Source organism: Limanda limanda, chromosome 20, assembly GCF_963576545.1.
Source record: "Limanda limanda chromosome 20, fLimLim1.1, whole genome shotgun sequence".
Lineage (NCBI taxonomy): Eukaryota > Metazoa > Chordata > Actinopteri > Pleuronectiformes > Pleuronectidae > Limanda > Limanda limanda.
This window is the reverse complement of record NC_083655.1, coordinates 1,877,182-1,899,564: the sequence shown is the minus strand read 5'-3', so window position 1 is coordinate 1,899,564 and position 22,383 is coordinate 1,877,182. Positions and strand designations below refer to the sequence as shown.

At 43.0% G+C, this 22,383-nt stretch overlaps 1 protein-coding gene across 1 annotated transcript; it reads right to left on the bottom strand.

The window, feature by feature from the left end:
* Positions 1 to 854: 854 nt before the first annotated feature.
* map7d2b (MAP7 domain containing 2b) lies at positions 855 to 18,731 on the bottom strand. The gene is made up of 16 exons (XM_061094256.1): positions 18,695 to 18,731; positions 17,803 to 17,886; positions 17,454 to 17,507; positions 15,657 to 15,817; positions 11,124 to 11,295; positions 8,066 to 8,215; positions 5,576 to 5,665; positions 4,784 to 4,878; positions 4,393 to 4,466; positions 4,099 to 4,307; positions 3,880 to 4,018; positions 3,227 to 3,407; positions 3,016 to 3,120; positions 2,626 to 2,695; positions 1,517 to 1,667; positions 855 to 1,140 (listed from the first exon to the last, which is right to left on the bottom strand). The coding sequence occupies exons 1-16, from the start codon at positions 18,729 to 18,731 to the stop codon at positions 855 to 857; spliced, it is 2,058 nt and encodes a 685-aa protein (XP_060950239.1).
* Between the last annotated feature and the right edge of the window lie 3,652 nt (positions 18,732 to 22,383).

The window sequence follows — 22,383 nt, the reverse complement described above, 5'->3', positions numbered from 1 at the left end:
ATCAGAAACACTGAGAGGAGGAGACACTCCCACACAGCTACAACCACAGCGTCACTAACTAGTCCTCACTGAAGATGCTACACAGGATTAACACAACAGCGTCTGTCTCACGGCTCCGGAGGAACAGAGCCGCTCCCTGCTCCTACGAGGACGGACTCCACCACCCACACACATCTATTTACAGAGTTTTTACAAAAGCAGGGAGATTAAAGCAAATGATACTCGAGTGATGGTTAGAGGCAACGCATCTGGGCGTATTGGTTTTAACTGGGTCGGGTGAAGAGCAGATGTCCTGTTGACACTCAGAGGACAGGACGGGACTCACAGCTCGTCCAAGGATCGAAATCCAACAGCAGGAACTTTAGTGAGACACCTTACATGTAGAAACATGTTCAATCTGTTCATGAAAACACGGATAAGGTGTGAAGACTTTACAAGTTACGCTTCTAAATTTCATGAAACGAACAAAGTTTAAGTTCAGATAAATAATAGTCGTTTCACTTTCCTAAAATTCCCCTTCTCAAATGGACATCTGCTTCTTTTTGGTCGCACAGTCTTAAATATACTTCACATCATATTCATCGGAACTCTGAAGAGTCGCTGCGTGAACATGTGGCTGAAAGCTGAGCAGTGAGCGCGTGGTCGATAATACAGATGAGAAATCAGCTGCTGTTCCTGGTGATGTGATGATTGTTGTAGTTGCAGACGGAGGGGACGACCTCTTGCTTGGTTCTGGCTCCTGTCGGCTGCTGAAAAGACCCTGAGAGAGAAAAACAAAACCATGATGAGCAAACTGTCTTCGCCTCTACAACAGCTGGAGTGCGTCTCCACCATCTGTCCTCGTCTTTACCCGACTACTGGACGTCCAGTTTGCTGGGGCCGATGCTGTGGATGAGCTGGGTGGATTCAGAGGCGGCGCTGAACGCTTGAATCAGCAGGTTCTTGTTGAGGTCGCCGACCCCGCTGCCGGCCTGCAGCTTCGGGTAGGGGGCCGTCTGGGCGCCATGCACTCGTCCCTGGGGGTCCAGGTCCATCAGGTGCTCCAGGGGACAGCCGTCTGTCCCCTCGGTGACGGGAGAGAACTCCTGAGCGCTCGCCTGCTCCTCCCTGGACACGGGGCTGATGGAGACAGATGGAGAACTTAAAGAAACGATGATGACAGAGACACAATATTTCATTTATTAGCACTTTTCAAAACACAGCCGCAGTAAAGAAGTTATATTGAGCCACAGAATGAGACGTGGGAGAAGAGGAACCTGTGTTTGAACCAGGAGGGAAAATCGATTCCATTTCTCAACAAATAGAAGGTTTTATTTGTCACATTTAAATTGTATTTGTTTGACTATTTTCTTGCTTCTCTGGGACAAAACAATTAATTAACTGTTCAATTAGTTGGTTAAATTTCAACATAAACTCTTTTTGAAAAGTGCTACAGAAATGAAGTCTGTGGAGCATCACGTCGGTGCAGACAAACTGAAATGAAGGAGGAACACGTGAGTGAACACACGGATCCTACCTGACGTCCATGGACTGGACTCCGTCAGACAACTCGTCCACAAAGCTCTTATTCTCCAGGGGCCCCAGCGTGATGACAGGGGCCTCAGCCGGGGGAGGGGTCGGGCCGTCCTCCTCCAGAGCGGCGGCCGCCTCGGCTCTGATGTCACATCCTGCAGAAACACAGCGTTTTGCTTTGTCGCAGTCGTTTTGTTGTTACAGACGAAAGAGAGATCAGAGGCTTCTTATCTGACCCATAATGCACGTGGTGGCAATTTGACCATTTGGGCATTGATTGATGGAAGGAACTACTTTGATGTATAGGAAGATGAGCAAATGGATTTCTTTAGGTATCAGGGTGTTTCTCAAAGTAACTGATGTTATATGACTTCCTCACTCACAGGGTCACCTAACAAAGAGGTCACAGGAAAGGGGATGTGAGTGGGTTGTAAAACACTGATAAGAGATCCTTGTAAACAGATGTTTCACTCAAGGGGCCTGAGACCAAGTAAAAGACAGGATACTGATCCCCTATTTCTAAAGATCAAAGAGGTTAATTGATAACATGTGTTCCTCTTACAGGAGGAGCTTGTGAATGTTTAAAACTGCTGTGTCTCCTGTATGTCATTGCTCATTGTATGAAATCCTTGCCATGGTCTTGCACGTTGATGCCCATCTGTTGATGTAGAATTAAACTTCCAGAAAGAACAGTTGTGATGACTTGTGCTTGACTATTGGGAAAATTCCACGACAGCATCATTCCACCAAGTTTAGTTATTTCCAAACAGACTAACTAACCAACAAACTGCTGGGGGTGAAAACACGAGTGTAACTAAAGACACGTCCGGCCTGAGAGCTCATCAAACCCTGCAGTATACTTGTGCAGTTACAGGCAATAAGCATCAGGTGGCGCTGTGCCCCTGCACGTGTAACACTGCTGAGTCACACTGCAGCGGAGACTGATCTCATTCCCTTTCAGATAAAACTGATTATGTTGGAGAAACAAAGAACAGACGCTGTAGAAGATATTTAACACCCGGTATAATAAAACCTGTGAAAAGTGCAGAAGAGGAGGAAACGACAACACGTGAAGAAACGAGCGAGAGAGCGACAGAAATCAAAAGGTTGAACCTTCACCTGAGGAGCCGGAGGGAGGATCCACTTCACTCTTCCTTGTTCTTTTCATTATTTCCTCAATTCTCTGTAAAAACACAATAAATTAAATACAATTCTTTACATTTAGTGAGTTTACTGGAGCTTTAGGTCAAATTTAATGATTTTCAGCAGCAGATGGAGACTTGTGGATTTTCATATATTAATATAATGCTGAATAGACAATATTTTCAGTTGAGTTTTGATCATGACAGCTGAAGATCGCGTGATATGATGAGAAGCCTTGAAACGACTTTGTGGTGGGATGTATATATTTATTAGATTGTGTTATTGCTGTGTGTTTGTGTGTATTCGGAGGCTGTGATGACAGAGAGTCTATCAGAGCAGATCACATCCTGTCTGCGGTACCTTCTTCCTCTGCAGGCGCTCCTGCTCCTCCTGTGCGTGCAGCAGCTCTCGCTCCTGTCGCTTCCTCTCGGCCTCTTTCTGGGCTCGCAGGCACGCCTCCTCCCTCTGGAAAGAGAAAACATGAGAGACACACACTTTGAGTTCCTGTGGCTGTTCTCAGGGTTTCACCGAGTGAGATACTTCTGACAGAAGATAGAGAATCTGAGCTGACCTCTCTGTCCAGCTGATCCTGCATGTCCTTCCATCTCTGCTCCTTCTGTCGTCTCTCCTCCTCCTCCTTGCTCCTCTTCTCCTCCTCCCTCCTCACTCTATCCTCCTCGGCCTGAAGCACCGCTCTCTCCTGTCGCTCCTTGGCCTCCTGCTGCCTCCTCTGCTCCTCCTCCGCCCGCAGCCTAAAGTCACACGTGACAAAATCACCTGTGAAATTTGAATCAGCCGGAGCCAGAAATCTATTCTCTGAACATATTCTCTGAAACAGTTTTTCATGTAATTAAAATGGGATTTCTAGAAAATACACGAGTGAGTTAGAAATGAAGCTGAAACCTGAATCCAGAATCAAAGTAGCAACACACCAGATGATGTTTTAGACATAATCGATTAATATGATGAGCAATAAGGGAGAAAAGTAGATTTAAACAATATTTATTGTTCATTGCTTGTCAGAAAAAATACGTTTTCATTATTTATGAACAAAAGACAACATGGACTCAATTGTAAATTAATAAAAAAACATAATTGTCACATCAAAAAACAATCATTCCTATTTCACAGATGTCCTTTGTACTTTTCTGTATGGGAACGAGATGATGCATGATGAGATATTATCCCATGACACACAGAAAATGATTTAGTTCTCCCTCCCACCTCTCGTCCTCCAACCGTTGTCTCTCCTCCTGCTCCTTCTGTATTCGGGCCAGACGTCGTCTCTCAGCCAGCAGCCTGGACGCCTCCTCAGCGTCTGTGGTCCCGCCCACACTCCGGCCCGTGGGCGTGCCTGGAGACTCTGGACATGAGGAACAGGAGGATGAGTCGGGAGGTGGAGCAGAAAAGAAAAGGAAACCCTGTTTGACCCGGTGGCGTTACCTGCGTTCAGTTCCCTGCTGGTGGATTTGGGGATCCTCTTCTCCGAGGTTTCAGATTTGGTCGATTTCCTCTCCAGGGTGCTGTGACCTTTGACCTCAGAGTGACCCCTGTCGTCAGTGCCGGGGGTGGTGGCTCTCTGTCTGAGCGGAGAGGGGGGGAACTGTCCAGGAGAGCAGGGCGACTGGGCGCGGCTCCGGTTCGATCTCACCCTGAAACACACACCACCAACTCAGGTCATCCGGTGTGTGTGTGTGTGTGTGTGTGTGTGTCTGTGTTTGTGTGTATGCTTCCTACCGTTTTGGTGTAGCCGGGCCTTTACTGTTGGCCCTGAAGGAAGAGCTGCGGACTGGTGTGTTCGGCGTCTCCCCCTGCAAATCAGATTCAATTCATATTAATAATAATCATTTCACATTCAAATAAACTGGAGAAATCTGGACATGTATTTGCTGAAAATACAGTTAAAATTTCCTACATATGAGATTATCTTTAATATTTCAACCACAAGTTAATGTATTTTACATTATTTTACTTACTTACAACAATATTACATTTCTACATGTATGGATCAAAATAAAGGAAATGCTCAGTGTTGTTATCGACATATATCTGCACTGTCATGGTGTGTGTGTGTGTGTGTGTGTGTGTGTGTGTGTGTGTGTGTGTGTGTGTGTGTGTGGTGCCTCACCGTGGGTGTTTTGGCTCTGGACGTCTCTTCAGAGAGTCCAGCGATGCTCCTGCGGTTGGAGGAACTTCTGTACGGTCTGTGGTTGTTGGGGGAAGCTGTTCGATGGGACACAGAAGACACTGATGGATCACAGACCGACACACAGACACAAACACACAAACAGACACACACAGACACACACAGACACACACAGACACACACAGACACAAACAGACACGCACAGAAATCAGAAACACTCGTGAGTAAAGAAGAAAAAGATCCTCAACCCAAACTGACATTTTACTATTTCAATAAAAATCTCCAAGTTCCTGTATCATATGTTCCTTCTTCCTTAAAACGTATGTAATCGTTAATATTTTAATATTTTCTACAAATTACATTGATAATGAACAACACATAAAACAGAAGGTAGTCTGGATAAAGTGAGGATGAAATACAGGTGCACTGGTTTTAACTGACAGTTAAAGGAAACTTATTCTGCTCATATTCAGGTTGATCGTTTTAATTTGTGTTTTCAATGTAAAATGTTCACGTGCTCTAACATCGGCTGCAGCTCCTCTTTTCAGCCTCTGTCTCCAACACAATCCTCCGTCTCATTTCAAATTCTCCTTAGAAGACGAAGCTGTTGTGAAGTTTATCCATCATTTGTATTTATCAAGGAAGTGAAACCAGATTTTAAATAAGGTTGGTGTAGCAGAAGTTTATAAATCGTGTCTTTACATGAAGGGTTTATATGTTATTTACAACCAGGACATTTAAGATCAGATCTTCTTATCTAACGACTGTTCTCACCTCTCTCCGGTGAGTGGAGGGCGGCTGAGGAGCTGGAGAGCTGTTTGTTCATCGGTGGATCCATCGTGGGTGGACACAGGAAATCAACAACTGATAAAAATACAAATAAGAAACATCACAAATCAGCACCACAGACACACACTGCACATGAGTGTAAATCACAAATACGTCCAATAAACGTCCTGATCCTGACAAACACAGAACTGCTGCACACACACAGAGAAGATCGATGGGTTAACCTTGGTGATGTGAGACAGAAATGAAGCAGCAGAACTCAGAGCGTCTGTAACTGCTTCATCGTGAGATGGAGGATGAGCATCGAGAGATAGATAGATAGATAGATAGATAGATAGATAGATAGATAGATAGATAGATAGATAGATAGATAGATAGATAGATAGATAGATAGATAGATAGATAGATAGATAGATAGATAGATAGATAGATAGATAGATAGATAGATAGATAGATAGATAGATAGATAGATAGATAGATAGAGAGATGGATGGATGGATAGATAGATGGATGGATGGATAGATAGATAGATAGATAGATAGATAGATAGATAGATAGATAGATAGATAGATAGATAGATAGATAGATAGATAGATAGATAGATAGATAGATAGATAGATAGATAGATAGATAGATAGATAGATAGATAGATAGATAGAGAGATAGAGAGATAGATGGATGGATAGATAGATAGATAGATAGATAGATAGATAGATAGATAGATAGATAGATAGATAGATAGATAGATAGATAGATAGATAGATAGATAGATAGATAGATAGATAGATAGATAGATAGATAGATAGATAGATAGATAGATAGATAGATAGATAGATAGATAGATAGATAGATAGATAGATAGAGAGATAGAGAGATAGATGGATGGATAGATAGATAGATAGATAGATAGATAGATAGATAGATAGATAGATAGATAGATAGATAGATAGATAGATAGATAGATAGATAGATAGATAGATAGATAGATAGATAGATAGATAGATAGATAGATAGATAGATAGATAGATAGATAGATAGATAGATAGATAGATAGATAGATAGATAGATAGATAGATAGATAGATAGATAGATAGATAGATAGATAGATAGATAGATAGATAGATAGATTACTTTATTCATCCCCAAAGGGAAATTAAGTTGTCATAGCAGCCGGTATATTTGAATACAATAAAATACAATATAATAGAATAAAATAAAAAATATTGAGGTAGAAAGAATAAAAAACAGAAGCACAAGATAAAATAAAATAAAATAGGTAGATAAGGTGCAGTGGCAAGATGATGGTAATAGTACTGATGATATGATGGTAATGTTATTGTTAGACGGTATATAAAAATAGTACAGTATATATAGTATAGTAATTATACCTATATAAAAGCAGTATATAGTAATAATGGCAGCAACAGTATATATAATAATAATAGTAATAGTGATATAATAATAGTAATTATAACATGTACACATGTATAAATATGTGTATATAGACTTATGTATACAAAGAATATACAGAGAGTATGATATAATATATGATATATAGTAGAGGTATGAATATAAGTATTTGACTATACAAAAGGTAATATAATATACTATGAGTGTAAGAATATGTAGACAGTGTGCAAAAGACAATATTATTGTATAAAATGATATATAATATCAATATGGTGTATATTAACTCATATCACATATGATGTGAAGTAAGTGTATATGGAGCGGAGTGTTGTACAGGTCCACAGAGCAGGAGACAGGTATGTTTAGTGCAAAGATGAAGTCCCACGAGACGGAGAGGAGACTGATTCGTACGCACGGCGCCTGAACGCATCGTGATGGCGTCCGGAGAGAAGAAGAGAACAGGCTGTGTGTTTATATTGTTTATATATAAAATAATGTACAGAAATATAGAGGAAGAGTCTGGAAGAGAATGTTGGAATAAACGACATGTTTAAATGTTTGAAAATGCTTTTATATATATATATTAAAGCATCTGTTAGATAAAAGCATCGGGACAAAATGTCTGGTGTGTGTCGGTTGGCTCTGATGGATTTCACAGATAGCGACAGGGTGTGCGTCTGGTATGATGTATGGTGTGTGTGTGCATGAGTGTGTGTGTGCATGTGTGTGTGTCTGTGTGTTCCCCGTTGAGAATATTATGTGTGCATCACTAAACACAGCTCTGGGCCGGGTACACAGGAAGTGGAACAGCCCTTTGTAATATAAGGATGGGGGTGGGGTAATGTGTGTGTGTGTGTGTGTGTGTGTGTGTGTGTGTGTGTGTGTGTGTGTGTGTGTGTGTGTGTATGTGTGTGTGGTGGCGGCTCCAAACCAAACACTCATTAGCCACAATGGAGACGATGAGTGGAGATGTGAACTCTTAGAGACTTCATGAGATCCCTGTAAAGACACTGACCCACAGACACACTTCACTGAACACACACACACGACATGCAGACACAGGACCAGCTGCAGGTGGGGGGGGGGGGGGTGGGCGTGGCACACAGAGAGACATGTGGTCTGTACCGTTACGGGATTGGCTGGCACTGGCAGCGGCAGGGAGCTCATTGGGCTGAGCAGAGCCAATGGCAGGGCAGGGCGGGGTCTTAGGGTTACCTGGGCAGCAGGCGAAGCACAGCGGAGAAAGCAAAGCGTTACACACACACACACTCCGACACACAACACTCCAAATGCACCTGCATCACACGCACACAACACACACACACACACTCCTGCATCACACACACACACACACGTACAAACAAGGAGGAGAACCGTGGGATGAACCTCACTCAACGCCACATTCACACCATGAGGAATTATTATTATTATTAATGTTATTATATTATCATCAAGTCGGACAAAAGTAGATCAACCTGACACAGCTCAACAAACCCATCAGGCAACGAGAAGAAGGAAGAACTGTGGAAGTTCACAGCTTCACCAAGAATATCACCATATATCACCTGGCCAAGTTAGGAAAACAGGTGAAAACAAATTCTCATGTTGATCCATTAACGTGGATCCGCTCAAAAATATAAAGGATTCCTCCAAAGGTCAAACTCCACGGTTAACACTCACTCGTTGTGCGACTAATAAAGGATTTTCTCAAGTCTAGTAAGCTCTTCATTTAGGTCGTTAGATTCCTGGTCCAGTTTTTAATCTCTGCGACTTCATACAGTGAAATTCACATCAGCTGTGAGAACAAAACCAAAGTTTGAATCTCAATGTTTGAGGTAATTCTCACTGTGAATCTTTCAGTGAAGCATTATCCAAGTTTTTAAACAATTCTGCATCGAACCTTTAACCTCACGCTCCAAGATGAACATTCTGACGTGACGCCATCGAGAGAAACCCGACCAGGAACCAGCTCCACTCCAATTCTGAGCTTAAGGCAGCGGAGGAAGAAGCTCAGGAGATCACCAAAGTTCACAAAGCACACAAGGGTCAACACAAACTTCCATTGTCGTCCGTGCAACAGTTGCAGAGACACAAATGTCCCAGTCAGCAGGGTTCATCCAGAAGGGACCATGCATGGACACATTTGACAGAAATCCATCCAACAGCTGGAGACCAATCAGCTTGTAAATGTCACAGATGTTTTAAAATATCCACGGACTTCACGACTCATAATTCTATCAGAATCGAGGCATAAACCAGAATGACGTTATAATTCAATGAAATAAAATCTTCTCATTGTTAATTGAAAAGCTCTGAAGTCTCTTATGACCCAGAAGTCGACCGAACGTTTCCTCCACAGTGTGTTTGGCTCTTTCTTCACAACAGACTCAGTTTCTTCTCTTTGTTTAATCCTGAAGCCGATGACAGGAAACATCAAGGATTCAGTTATGAAACTTAAACTAATGTAGAATTTAACCAGATGCTGCACATTCCTCATTTAAACACATGAGACGAACTGAACTTCTGATATTCACATTCTAACATGAGACATATATATATATATTAGGGCTGGGCAAGTTAACTCGTTTTAATCGAGTTAACTCAAGTGATGAGTTAACTCGATTGTTTATCCGCCAATTATTTTCTTTTTTCCTGTTCTGCAGCAGTCAGCAACAGACTTTCACAAAATAAAAGCCTGACTTTCACAATAAAACAATAAATAATCAAACCTGAGTGAATGCGAGATAAAATAATTAATCGAGTTAACTCATCACTTGAGTTAACTTGAAACGAGTTAACTTGCCCAGCCCTAATCATATCATATATATCATATCATATCATATAAAATAATATAATGACCAAATTAGATATTTTCCACAGATCCCTCCCGCCCCTGTATCCGGCCCTAACATCAAACTATGACTATGACACCTATGGGTCCTTCGTTTGATGGTTAGAAGAATCCCATCATCCTCTGGTAGTTTCACGTCCTGCTCATGAAGCTCCTGTGATGCTTTCTGATCCACGACGGAATAATCTGATAATATCACAGAACAAGTTTCAGAGTCGACGACCGAGCGAAGGAGAAAAGACGCAGCTTCAGCTGGTTGAGCCTCTGTCCTTTCATCGAGCTGTAAGATGAGAAGCTGCTGTTTCTGCTGCAGTGGGCACAACAGATCCCAGAGCAGCCCCCCCGCCCGTCAGCCGGGGCCGGAGCCAGACCCGCTGCTGGGTGGGCCCGGACCCCCGGTCAGTGCCAGGGCGCCGCGGCCTGATGGTTGAATAATTGATGGCGTTATGAATGCACCACAGGATCTGGAAACGGAGCCGGTGGCGCTCGAGGCCCGACACGACAGAGGCAAAGAGATTAGTCGGGAAAGACGACAACAGAAGAAGGAAGAGGAGCAGAGGAAGAGGAGCAGAAGAAGAGGAGCAGAAGAAGAGGAGCAGAAGAAGAGGAGCAGGAGAAGAGGAGCAGAAGAAGAGAGGCAGCAAACATGTCGCACTCGGTCTGCACGGCCTTGTTGTCGTCAAGGTTAGATGTGTAACTCCTCTGGGATTTAGACCCGTCTCCCATCATGGAAATAAAACAACACAGCTGTGACACACACACACACACATGCACACACACACACACTCACACACACATGCACACACACACACCTGTAGCACATTTACCGGACCGAAGAGGAGCAGCAGCCGACGACACAGTGAGGTAAACACTGAGGAGGTTCAGAGACAAAGCGCTGAGCAGCTCCTGCACTGCAGCCTCCCCTCCCTTTTCCATCCTCCTCTTTCCTGCTCCCTCGCTCCATCCTCCCTTATCCTCATGTCACCTGCTCCTTTTCCTCCACAGCCGTCCTCCTCCGCTTTGTCGTCTCCACCCTTTCATCCCATCCCCCTCCTCCTCCTCCTCTTCTTCCCCCTGACCTCCAGACCTCCTCCCCGAAAGCAAACACCTCTCCTCCCTTCTCCTCCGCTCGCAGCCCCCATCATCACCATCATCCTCGGTCTCCACCCGCTCGATCGCCCCGATGCACATATCAAACCAACCCCACTGACATCATCACAATCCTTCTCTCTCCAGCATGTCGTCAGTAGAAGCAGCTCCCGTCGTACTCACCCTCTACTCCATCGGGCGGTCCTCCCCACGTCCAGCGTTTGGGCCTGTTCTCCAGGTGGTCCTGAGCATCCCCTCCTCCTCCTCCTCCTCCTCCTCCTCCTCCTCCACCTCCTCCTCCTCCTCTTGTCTCGGCCCCCCCAGCTCTCCGGCGGACCAGGGCCTCCAGCCTCTCCTGCTCGTTGCGTTCAGAAACAGGGAAGAAGAGACACTCTCTCACTGAGCCATCGCTACGGCGACGGGAGGCAGGCGATGCGCTCGGAGACGGCTGCGCCATGGTTACCGCGGCAACAGCCTCGCCCTGCGCGCTCTGCACACTCGTCTGGTGGCGGTCACCGGCGCTCGATCGCCCGCTTCTGTCACTCAGTGATACATAATACAGCAGCTCTCTCTCTCTTTCTCTCTCTCCATCTGCCGCTCCCTCTAGGTAGCACTGATTCATTCTCTCTCTCTCTCTCTCCTACCTCACAATTGTTCACCCCACCCTCTCTCTCTCTCTTTTTTTTTCACACTGAACTACCTCGATCTCCCTCCCTCTTTCTCTCTCTCTCTCTCTCTCTCTCTCTCTCTCTCTCTCTCTTTAATGACTGAGTCTATTTCACAGAACACACACACACACACTGGGTGGATTGGATATTGATACTGGTTGCGTTTGTTTTATCTACAGTCTCTCTCTCTCTCTCTCTCTCTCTCTCTATCTATCTATCTCTCTCTCCATCTCTCTCTCTCTCTCCATCTGCCGCTCCCTCTAGGTAGCACTGATTCATTCTCTCTCTCTCTCTTTTTTTTTCTTTCTTTCTCTCTCTCTCTCTTTCTATTTCATTATTCAATGTCTACCTTGTTGTAAATATCTCTGGTCACCCAGTTACCTTAAAGAGAATCCCTTGTGGCTGTTGTGGTTTTAATAAAAGCTTTGTAATAAAGTAACATCTCGATATCGACCCACTTAAATTAAATAAATATAGACGTATAGCTATAGTTGCCTTCCTCCGTCTGATTTGTTTATAATTCTTTTGCGTTAATTGATGCCTTGGCCTTTTTAATATTTATTTTGTTTATTACCTCAACCAAGAAGGTTGTGTTTCCCCCCCGGTGCGGAGGAAGCAGTGTGGGTGAGGGAAGAACACATTCTATTTTGCTGTGGATCTGGACGATGATTTATCTTTTTTGTGATAAATGTGAGATTCAGCCCTTTCACTGTTTTCCCAGGGAAGAATTCACAGATCTTGATTTAAACAATGAGGCACAATTAAGGAACTGATATTTGCACTGTGTGTGTGTGTGTGTGTGTGTGTGTGTGTGTGTGTGTGTGTGTGTGTGTGTGTGTGTGTGTGTGTGTGTGTGTGTGTGTGTGTGTTTGTGTGTGTAATGGTACAATATGAGGCGTATACATTGCTCCAGAGTGTTGTCTGTATATAAAGGATGGAAAGGCCCATCTCAGCATTGTTGAGGGGGGTGTTGCTGAAAGTGCATGCAGAGTCACGCACCGACTGCAGGAGGGAGGAGAGAGGACGGATTCAAAGGGAGAAAGGGAGGAGGCAGAAATGTAAATGGAGGTGGGGAGGGAGGGAGGGAGGGATGGAGGGAGGGAGGGATGGAGCGGTAGATGGGGAAGGAGAAATAGAACAGATCAAATAAGAGCAAAGACAGAGAGAAAAGCAGGATGGAAGAAGAGACCGGAGCGGACTCAGGACTGAAGGAGAATCACATTCCAGTGCAGTGTGTATATTAAATATTAAGTTGATGCAACATTACACAGTTCCTGCATAGAGATATGAATTTGTTTTATTTATCATGAATCAATTTTGAATGACAGAGGAAATGTTAAAGTGTTTGTCATGGTGATAAAAGGTACAAATTAATACATTTCAAGATTAACTCCAATCATTAATAATGAAAACCTTCCATAGAGCTAATTTCTGTCAAAACTGCACCAAATGAAACTCATAGAAATGAGTCCTCTAAATATATCTGTGTGTGAATATTGTTTTCATCAAGATCTGTGAATTATTCTCCACAAAGTTCCACATTCATTCATTTGTTTTTGTGAAATCTTGCTGACAAACGATGAACAGTCGAGGGAATAGCCTGGTAGCGTTCTATATGCAACATATTCAACAGAATATTAATATCTAATAACTATTATATTATTATATTGAATTCACAGTTTGAATCATTTATCAAACCAAATGTCAAACTAAACTGAATTGTTGTTCCATCTTCAAACTACACAGGTTTCCTAACTTCAATGTTATTTATCTATTTTTCCATTTTTCCATTCAACTTATTTGTCCTCGTTTCCAGGTGTTGTTCTGTTTTCTAATTTGATTACATATTAATCTGTAAAACACGGCAGTAATACTGAGAAATATCAAAGATGTAAAGAATAATCTTTTTGATGAATATTTTTCAGATTCAGACACAAATGGGCAAGAAATAAATATAACTGAAAATGTGCCGAGATGAAACAGAGCTGCAGAAAATAATGACTTTTCAAACTGATTGAGATGAATAAAAATATCGTAAAATTAAGTGTTCAAGTAGCTGCAGTGGTTTTATGAGCATTAACCTTCGACAGAATGAATTGACATTAAAAGACTAATAGAACATGATTTAAATTCTGTTTTAATGATAAATGAAACCTCGTGTGTTTTCTCTATAAAACCTGGATCACATCGATTCTGTTGTTTCCTCCGTCTGTTCCAGGAAACAGCAGTGATGTCATCTCCCACGAGACTTACCAATCATTAAGTTATGCATATGAGTGTGTGTGTGGGGGGGGGGGTGTTAGCATGCAAATCAATAGACCCAGTGACAACCCCCCCCCCCCGAGGACTCTGGACTGGTTAATTTCCACAGGAGCTAGTAATTTATGCTCGATGTCAAACTGACAGAGCTCCTGCTCAAACTCAGCAGATCGTTCACGATGGAAATAATAATAATATTAATAATAACCTGAGTCAATGCTTCTGGACCAGCTGAAGCCGAGTCATGACTCAGCAGAGCGATGAATGAAGTTTGTGTTTTAAATAAACGGCACGTTTCTCTGGATCTCGTTCGTTTTGATAACTCAAACCTTCGATGAGCTTCTGCAGCTTCTATCCTCACACTCGTAAACACAGAGGCTCGATGCATCTTCACTTCCTCCCACCGTCCAGAACTGAAGCCGAGATATCGCTGAGTTCAGGTCCCAACACCCCCAGTGCGTCTGAGACCACTCCCACTGGGAGGCGGAGCATGGGACCTCTCTCTTTTGGTCCTGGGCCCCATGTGAGGGACCTCTGACCTCTGAGTCAAACGTAGGCTGATGTTCACGCCTCTCAGGGGCCACACCTTGATTGGTTTCTGTCCACCGCCACAATATCTGTTCTCCTCTAATGTGAAGCTCAAAGTAAGAGAAGTTGGATGTTAAGGTCATTTAGTCTCTTCTGCTTAAAGTCTGTAAACAAACCAGACCCTTCCTGTCTCAGCTGGTCGGTGACAGGAAGTCATCGAGTGAAGAGGAGAGAGGAATCATGATTCTGATTTTCATCTGTTCAGAGTTTCCCTGAGATCGTTGAACGTCAACAACAACAAACAACAACTACAGAGTGATGAAGGTCAGATGAAGGTGAAGAGGGCAAAGTGTTGTCATATCGACCTTCGGCTCAACTGGTTCCTAAAGTTATGATCGTCTCAATGATGTCGTATAAATAAGTTCTATCATAGAAATTCACAGAACAAGTAGATGATGTTTTTTCACAGTTCACTGAGCTGCACATCTGAACATCACACGTTTGAATCATGGCTAAAAATAACTGATAGAAACATTCTTATTATTGTGAGTCGTTGTTCTATTTTCATGTTGTTTTAAAATCACATTGTCAACAAACCAGGCCTCTACTAACACACACACTTGGTTGTGTTCACTCTGATACAACTCATTATATTTACTGAATTAACAGGAAACATGTGAACTAGTAAACATGTTCATGATTTGATGAGTTTCGTTTTAAATCGTCAGAACTTGTCTCTAACGATATTTGACACTGAAAACTTGTTCAGAATCGTCCTGATTTAAATCATAAAGCAGATCCAGCAGCAAAAGAGTCTTCAGCTTCTTTTTGTCCCATAACAACGTTAAAAAAGGCGTTTAAATGTTTCTCATATGAAGAACGCAGCAGGAGACTTTCAGGAACGTAAAAATGCTCAAGATTAGAGAAATAATCATAATGGTCTTTATTTATTTCCTGAATAAGACCATTAAATAGCCATAATGGTCCTGAACTCAAATCATTCCTCATCAGAAATTATGGAGCAAAGTATTTTACAGTATTTAAATATTTAGAACTGTGTAGCTTGTTTATATGGGACAGTGGTGACAGCTTCATTTTGCCCATTTCTGAATCCACCGCTGCATAAAGGTGTTGATATGAAACATTAGTTCATTTCAGATCATTTCATGGAGCCTGTGGTTCAGCCTCACTAACGAGGCGTCATGCTGTTCTCCCACCTCCTCTAATGACAAGTGAACGCATCATCAGCGTGACCTCTGACCTTTTCTGCCTCTTGCTTCTGCCGTCTCTTCCCCTCGGCTGCTGCCCTGCGCTGCTGCTCCTTCCTCCTCTGCACCTCCATCTTCCTCCCTCGCTCGCCGGCGCTGCGATCCAGCTGCTGCTGCACCCGGCGCTCCTTATCACGCAGCACCTCCGTCAGCTCTGCGCACGCACACACACACACACACACACACACAGACACACATACACACACACACACGAGTTTACAGTATTAAGGTTGTAACTTTGAAAGGTTTTTACTTGAAGCTTCAGATAAATAGTTCTTTGATTCTTCTCGAGGTCATTTCGAGCCGAGCAGATTATTCCAGCAGGAAAAGACCAGAATGAATCTGAGTTCATGTTTTAACACAGACTTTAAAAACTGTGAACTTCCCCTGACTTCCTCTCAAGCTCCAGTGGCAAAGAGACATGTAAAGATATTTCTCTTTTTACTTCTCTCTTGTAATTTGCTTGTTTCTTTATTTTTTCTTTCCGTCTTTTCCTCCTTGAATCACCTTCTTCTGTCTTTTGTTTCCTTTTGATTTAATTCTGCTCAGAGCTGCAATTATTAGGAAATAAATTGAAGAATCAAATGAAAGAGAACTCATCTGGAGCTGTTTTGAGAATCAACTCAGAAAGAAATCTGTAATTAACGGGTTTCCATTTCTAAGATTTGAATATTTTGACGGATGATCAGACTCAACATTGGAAGACGGAGGATTTAAGAAATGAAATAATTTAAAATACTAGTAACACAACAGATCAGTCGATAATGAAAATATTCAGGACTTAAGTGTCCATTTTCCAGCTAGTCCTCTTCATAATGTGTATTTTTACCTCGGGTAATAGATTACATTCATTGCTTGTACATGTTAAACTCAGTTAAAGTCAAGTTTATTGATTTATATAAACTGCCACAATCAGTAGATTAAACAACTTCCTCTACACCTTATTTATGTTAATATTACTTTTTCCACAGTGGTAAACAGGAAGTGTGTGTGTTTGTGTGTGTGTGTGTGTGTGTGTGTGTGTGTTGTTGGAATTTCAAACTTTTAACTATAGGTTGTGTCTGATTGAACTCCAACCAAATAAAGATAGAAGCATTTCAAATTATATTTGTACTCTTACCAAATAAAGATAGAAGTATTTTTAGTTAGATATTAGGCCTTCATACAGAATATTAGCAATAACCTTTTGATTCTCAGAATGTTCAATCTTGTAAGTTGGAATTGTGTGTGCGTCATATTGATGGTCAGTCTCACAGCTGTCTTGATAGGAGGTCAGACAGAGTGACGTTGTTGACTTAATTCTGTATGTTGCTTTGGGTTCGAGGATCCGAATGTTTACACAGTCAGGTTTGTTTTGATAAAGCTGAAACATAATATTCTTTGCTTCGCTGGACAACAGTTTTGCCCCACATTGCATCTCCAGGTTCAAGGATTTTCTTGAAGTAAACAGGTTGCCTAGCAACTATAGCGTCATTGGGAGTGGCTTCCTTTTCACTTCCGTATTCCAAAAGCCAGGAGGACGGATTACGCCTGCGCACTTCCGAGGAGGAGGAACGAAGACCTGCTGCTATAAAATAGACAGATGCCGGATGTGCAGGGCGCTCTGATACAGCTAGTGTACTGGAAGCCCATTGTCTTTGCCGTAACCTGTTCATTGCTTTCTAAATAAATACTTGATTTGAGCAAACCGAATTCGGCTCATCTTCTCTTAAAGGATAAACGAACACGCTTTAACAGTGTGTGTGTGTGTGTGTGTGTGTGAGGCAGATGAACAGGACAGAGTGACTCACCTTGTGTCTTCTCTCTCTCTTCCCGTCGCTCTTTGTTTAACGGCGGCCGGGCGTCTTCAAGCATGAAAAGAAAAATGTAGAAATGATTTGAGCTTCTTGACGTTTGTCACATTGAACATGTTTCTTACTCAGGGTTGTTTGTGTGGATTGTGTGGTTTGTGTGTTTTGTGTGTTAAGGTGTAATAATAATCTCCGCAGCAGACGCCAACCCAAACAGATGCTGTTAAATGAAATACCTTTTTATGTGAAGCATTAAAGCATCAGGACCTGGGAGCTGACTTCACATCCTGCTTTATATTCTGGATTATGACGACAATGACAGTGCATCAAGTGATGATTAGAAGTTTACCTGGGGGGCTGCTGTGATTGGACGGCGATCGGGAAGGTGAAACAGGCCGATTGGTGAGCTGCAGCGTGGGAGGAGGGGCCAGCGCTGTGTTGATGGAGAGAGGAGTCACACATGATTCATGCAACACTGGCAGACACGCAACAACAGATGAAACGTGAGTCGTGCTTCTGTCTGTGCACGACTCAATCTGCTGGTCAACGTGAGGCCTTCAGGGTCAGGTGTCGCTGTGGGACAACCCAGCGTAACCCGCAGCCAATTTCTGATTTGTTTTATTCGTGTATCTATCGAGACGACTTGAAAGCAGCCTGAGAACAATCCATCGACTCGCCTGCATCCTGCCCACAAACCCACTCACACACATGCAGCCATTATGCAAATACATGCAAAACCCAGATGAGTCTCCAGGGTCCAGCTTGGCTTCGTCTTCACTCAGAATTACATCACAGACCTAAAGGAATCAGCTGAATCACAGGTTCAGAGCCTGTTCCTCCCCGATGCAGTGGAGGGATGAGACCCAGGAGGATGATGGAGGATGGAAGCTGATGAAGTCATGAGGAAACAACCTCAGCCTGTCAGTCAGTGCACAGGGAGGCAGTGGGTCGGGGGATCATATCATCAAAAAGACGTTTAAATGTCAATAAGAACTGTTCTACAGCTGTGTCCTATAGATGACGTCACTGAATTCCTGTGTCACAACCTGTGCAGCTTCTAACAGGATTTCAGGAGAGGATGAGCTCATCAGCTTCCGGCCTCATGCAGTCAGACGTCATCTGAACAAACGGAATAAACACCTTGAATATTTCTGCAGATTATATTTAACATGTCAAGAGTGAGGTGTTACCTTCTGTACGTCAATCAATCACACCTGCAGGAGGTCACACGCTGTCCTCACCTGTCATGTCCGCGCAGCTCGGAGACACTCGGGTCATCTTCACGGTCGACGTCGGTTCCACCAACCGGAGCAGGAACCGGAGCAAGGAGCCTGTGAAGCCGCAGAGGAGAGCTGCTGCTCGGGCAGGAGGAGGAGGGAGGAGCCGGAGGAGAGGGGGGGGGGGGGGGCAGTGACGGAGGAGGGAGGAGAGACAGACGGAGGATGGGAGACAGACAGATGGAGGGAGGGAGGAGGAGAGACAGATGGGGAGGGGGAGCAGCTCATACAGCTCACACCTCCAGTTTCTGAGCAGTCTTTTATTTTGAAAGAGCCATCGTTGTTTTATAAAACCTCCACAATTGAATTGCTGCAGGTGCGCGCTCCCGCAGCCGCTCACCGGGTCACGCGCATGCATCATGCACGGGCACGAGCTTCGTATGACGTCATTGGGTCACACGGAGCTTTTCTCCTTTGATTGAGGCCCCTCCCCTCTTCTTTGATTGAGCTTGAGGCCCCTCCCCCCTGTCTTTGATTGAGCTTGAGGACCCTCCCCTCTTCTTTGATTGATTATGAGGCCCCTCCCCTCTCCTTGGATCCCGATGATCATAGGAGGGGAGTGGGAGAAGAAGAAGAAGAGGAGATCAAGAAGATGACACTGATGCACCTTGACACCGGACAGAAGAAGATGCTCTACAGCTGAGGATCAACTCAGTCTCAGTTTCTCCTCATGAATAAAGATGAGCTCATAACCAAGGGAATCCATCACTGTCTCCAAACCATGGACGTGAACGTTCTCTCAGAGGATGAGGATGAAGAACTGTTGGCAACAGTTCAGGATCTGCAGGAGAGGGAGAAATCCCTGAGATCTGAGAATGAAAACTACAAACTGCTGCTGCGTACATCTCAGACAGAGAATGAACGTCTGTCAGAAGACCTTCATACTCTGAGAGTGAACGAGAGAACTCTGTACAAGGCAAACAAGTCCCTCACCAAGGAGATGGGACAGCTCGAAAGACTGAGGGAGAAGAACGAAGGTGAGCTCCAGCGACTGAGAGGAGAGGTGAGTGCTCTTCAGAGCCGGTTAGATGATTCCCCTCAGGACCTCCTCCGGGACAGAGGTGAGAACACCTGGGACCATGTGAGATCTCTGAAGGACGAAGAGGAGGAGGAAGAGCAGCAGGTGATGGAAGCTCTGCGTGGTCGTCAGCAGCATGACCAGCTGGTCACGGACTGTCTGACCCAACTGGAGTCTCTGAGAGAGATCCACGCCAAAGAGAAGGAGGAGCTGAAGGCGTCGATGGAGGAGCTCCGGTCCGACCTGGAGGAGGCGCTGCTGCTCATCTACGACACAGACGAGATCGCCACGAAGCAAAGCGGGAGAATCGCTGACCTCAGCCATTACATCCAAGTCTACATGTGCACGGACGATATGAAAAGCTACCGTGCGTGATGTGGAAGCAGCTGGAGGAAGGTTCTTCAGAACCAGGGAACAGAACCGAACCGGAGAACTGGGCTCGTTCGCCTCGTGTTCTTTTATCCCAAATATGAGAAGAGCCGTCTCGGTTTGGTTCAATCGAGTATTTATTAAGAAGCATTGAAAAGGTATGAAAAGCAGTGGTGGGGAGTAACGAAGTAGAAATACTTTGTTTCTGTACTCAAGTAGATTTTTCACATATCTGTACTTTACTTGAGTATTTCTTTTCCTGACGACTTTTTACTTTTACTTGTTACATTTGAACAAAAATATGTGTACTTTGTACTTCTTACATTCTCAAACTGGCTCGTTACTTGAGCAGCGGAGGTTGGCGCACCTCCCTCTTTCTCTCTCGCTCTCTCTCTCTCTCTCTCTCTCTCTCTCTCTCTCTCTCTCATCTAGGGTTCAAAATTTGTAAAATTATACATTATATACATTATATTCATATTGTTGTTATAATTTTTCAGTCAGTTGAGATAAATCTGGAGGAGAAACATTTTGGGTTGTTTTGTGTCTGTATAGGCCTACTATAAAAAGCACTTTGCATTTTTAATTTTGGAACTTGTACTTTTACTTTTGATACTTAAGTACATTTCAACACTAGATACTTTTGATACTTGAGTACTTTTAATATGAGCTACTTTAAGACTTTTACTCAAGTAATTTTCTGACGGGTGACTTTTTCTACTTTTACCAAAGTCACTTTCAGGTAAGATATCTGTACTTTTACTCAAGTATGGCTTTCAAGTACTTTATACACCACTGATGAAAAGTTACATCAAAGCAATGGACACTAACATACTGCATTTGTTTAAAGTTGAGTTTCATTGTCATCTTCACAGACACACACACACACACACACACACACACAGATAAATATAGATTTCAGTCTGAACACGAACCGGTGCAGCTGTGACCTTTGACCTTTGGATCTCTAATCAGTTCGTCTCCGAGTCAAATTCTTACCAACGTTGAGGAAATCATTATTTCTGAGGTGTTTATCTTTTCATGAAAAATCCGCCCACTTGAAACTAGATAAATATGTTTATATATAAAATGGAGGCATCGTAAGAAAAGAGTCAAGTATTGTACAAGTGCATAAATACAGCATCTGAGTGTTAAAGTGTGTTTGTTTATCCTTTAAGAGAAGATGAGCCGAACTCAGTTTGGTTAATCAAAGTATTTATTTAGAAACAATGAACAGGTCACAGCAAAGCAATGAGCTTCCGGTACACTAGTTGTATCAGAGCGCCACGAACATCCGGCGTCTGTCCATTTTAACAGTAGATCTTCGTTCCTCCTCCTCGGAAGCACGCAGGCGTAATCCATCCTCCTGGCTTTTGGAATACGGAAGTAGAACAGGGAGACACTCAACTGTAGTTGTTCGGCAACCTGTTTACTTCATTATTTCATCATTTATTTATTTCATCATTTTTTACTCACTACTATGCACAATAATATTCAACACTTTACATCTATATTTATATCATGGTCACTTATAATGGTTACATTGCAATATTTATATTTCCATTATGCTATCTTGTAGTAGTATTTATATTATGGTCACTTACTTTTTAATTATTTTCTGTATCATGGTCACTACTGTTGCAATATTACTTATAATATTTTTGTTTTTTATTACATCACTCCACTTTCTCCCCAGTACCTGCTTTTGCACAGTGTCTGTTTTGCAGGTTGTTTTTGTTTTTGTTTCTGTCCTCTCATTGTGTGTAGTTTTTAGTAGTGTACATATTGTGATCTTTTTTATTGTTGCTTCGGCACTGTTATTTAAATTCTGTTTTTCTCTTATTTTGCAGTAACAAGTGAATTTCCCCGTTGTGTGGATAAATAAAGAAATCTAATCTAATCTAATCTAATTAAAGGCCTTGACTCAGCAGATGCCATGATGGGCCAAAGCTGTTGTCCAGCGAAGCAAAGAATATTATGTTTCAGCTTTATCAAAACAAACCTGACTGTGTAAACATTCGCAACAAACTGAACCCAAACAATGTCACAAAATGAAGTCAACAGAGTCACTCTGTCCGACCTCCAGAATTTATCACACAGCTGTTCGAAATACAGAACGAGAAATGAGAACAAGTGAAACATTCATTCTTAATTTGTAGATTAAACCCTAGGAAGGAAAAGGTTATTATTAAATCATTTGTACCAAAGAGTACAAATATAATTTGAAATGATTCTGTCAGCACAGACTATAGTTAAAAATTTAAATGAT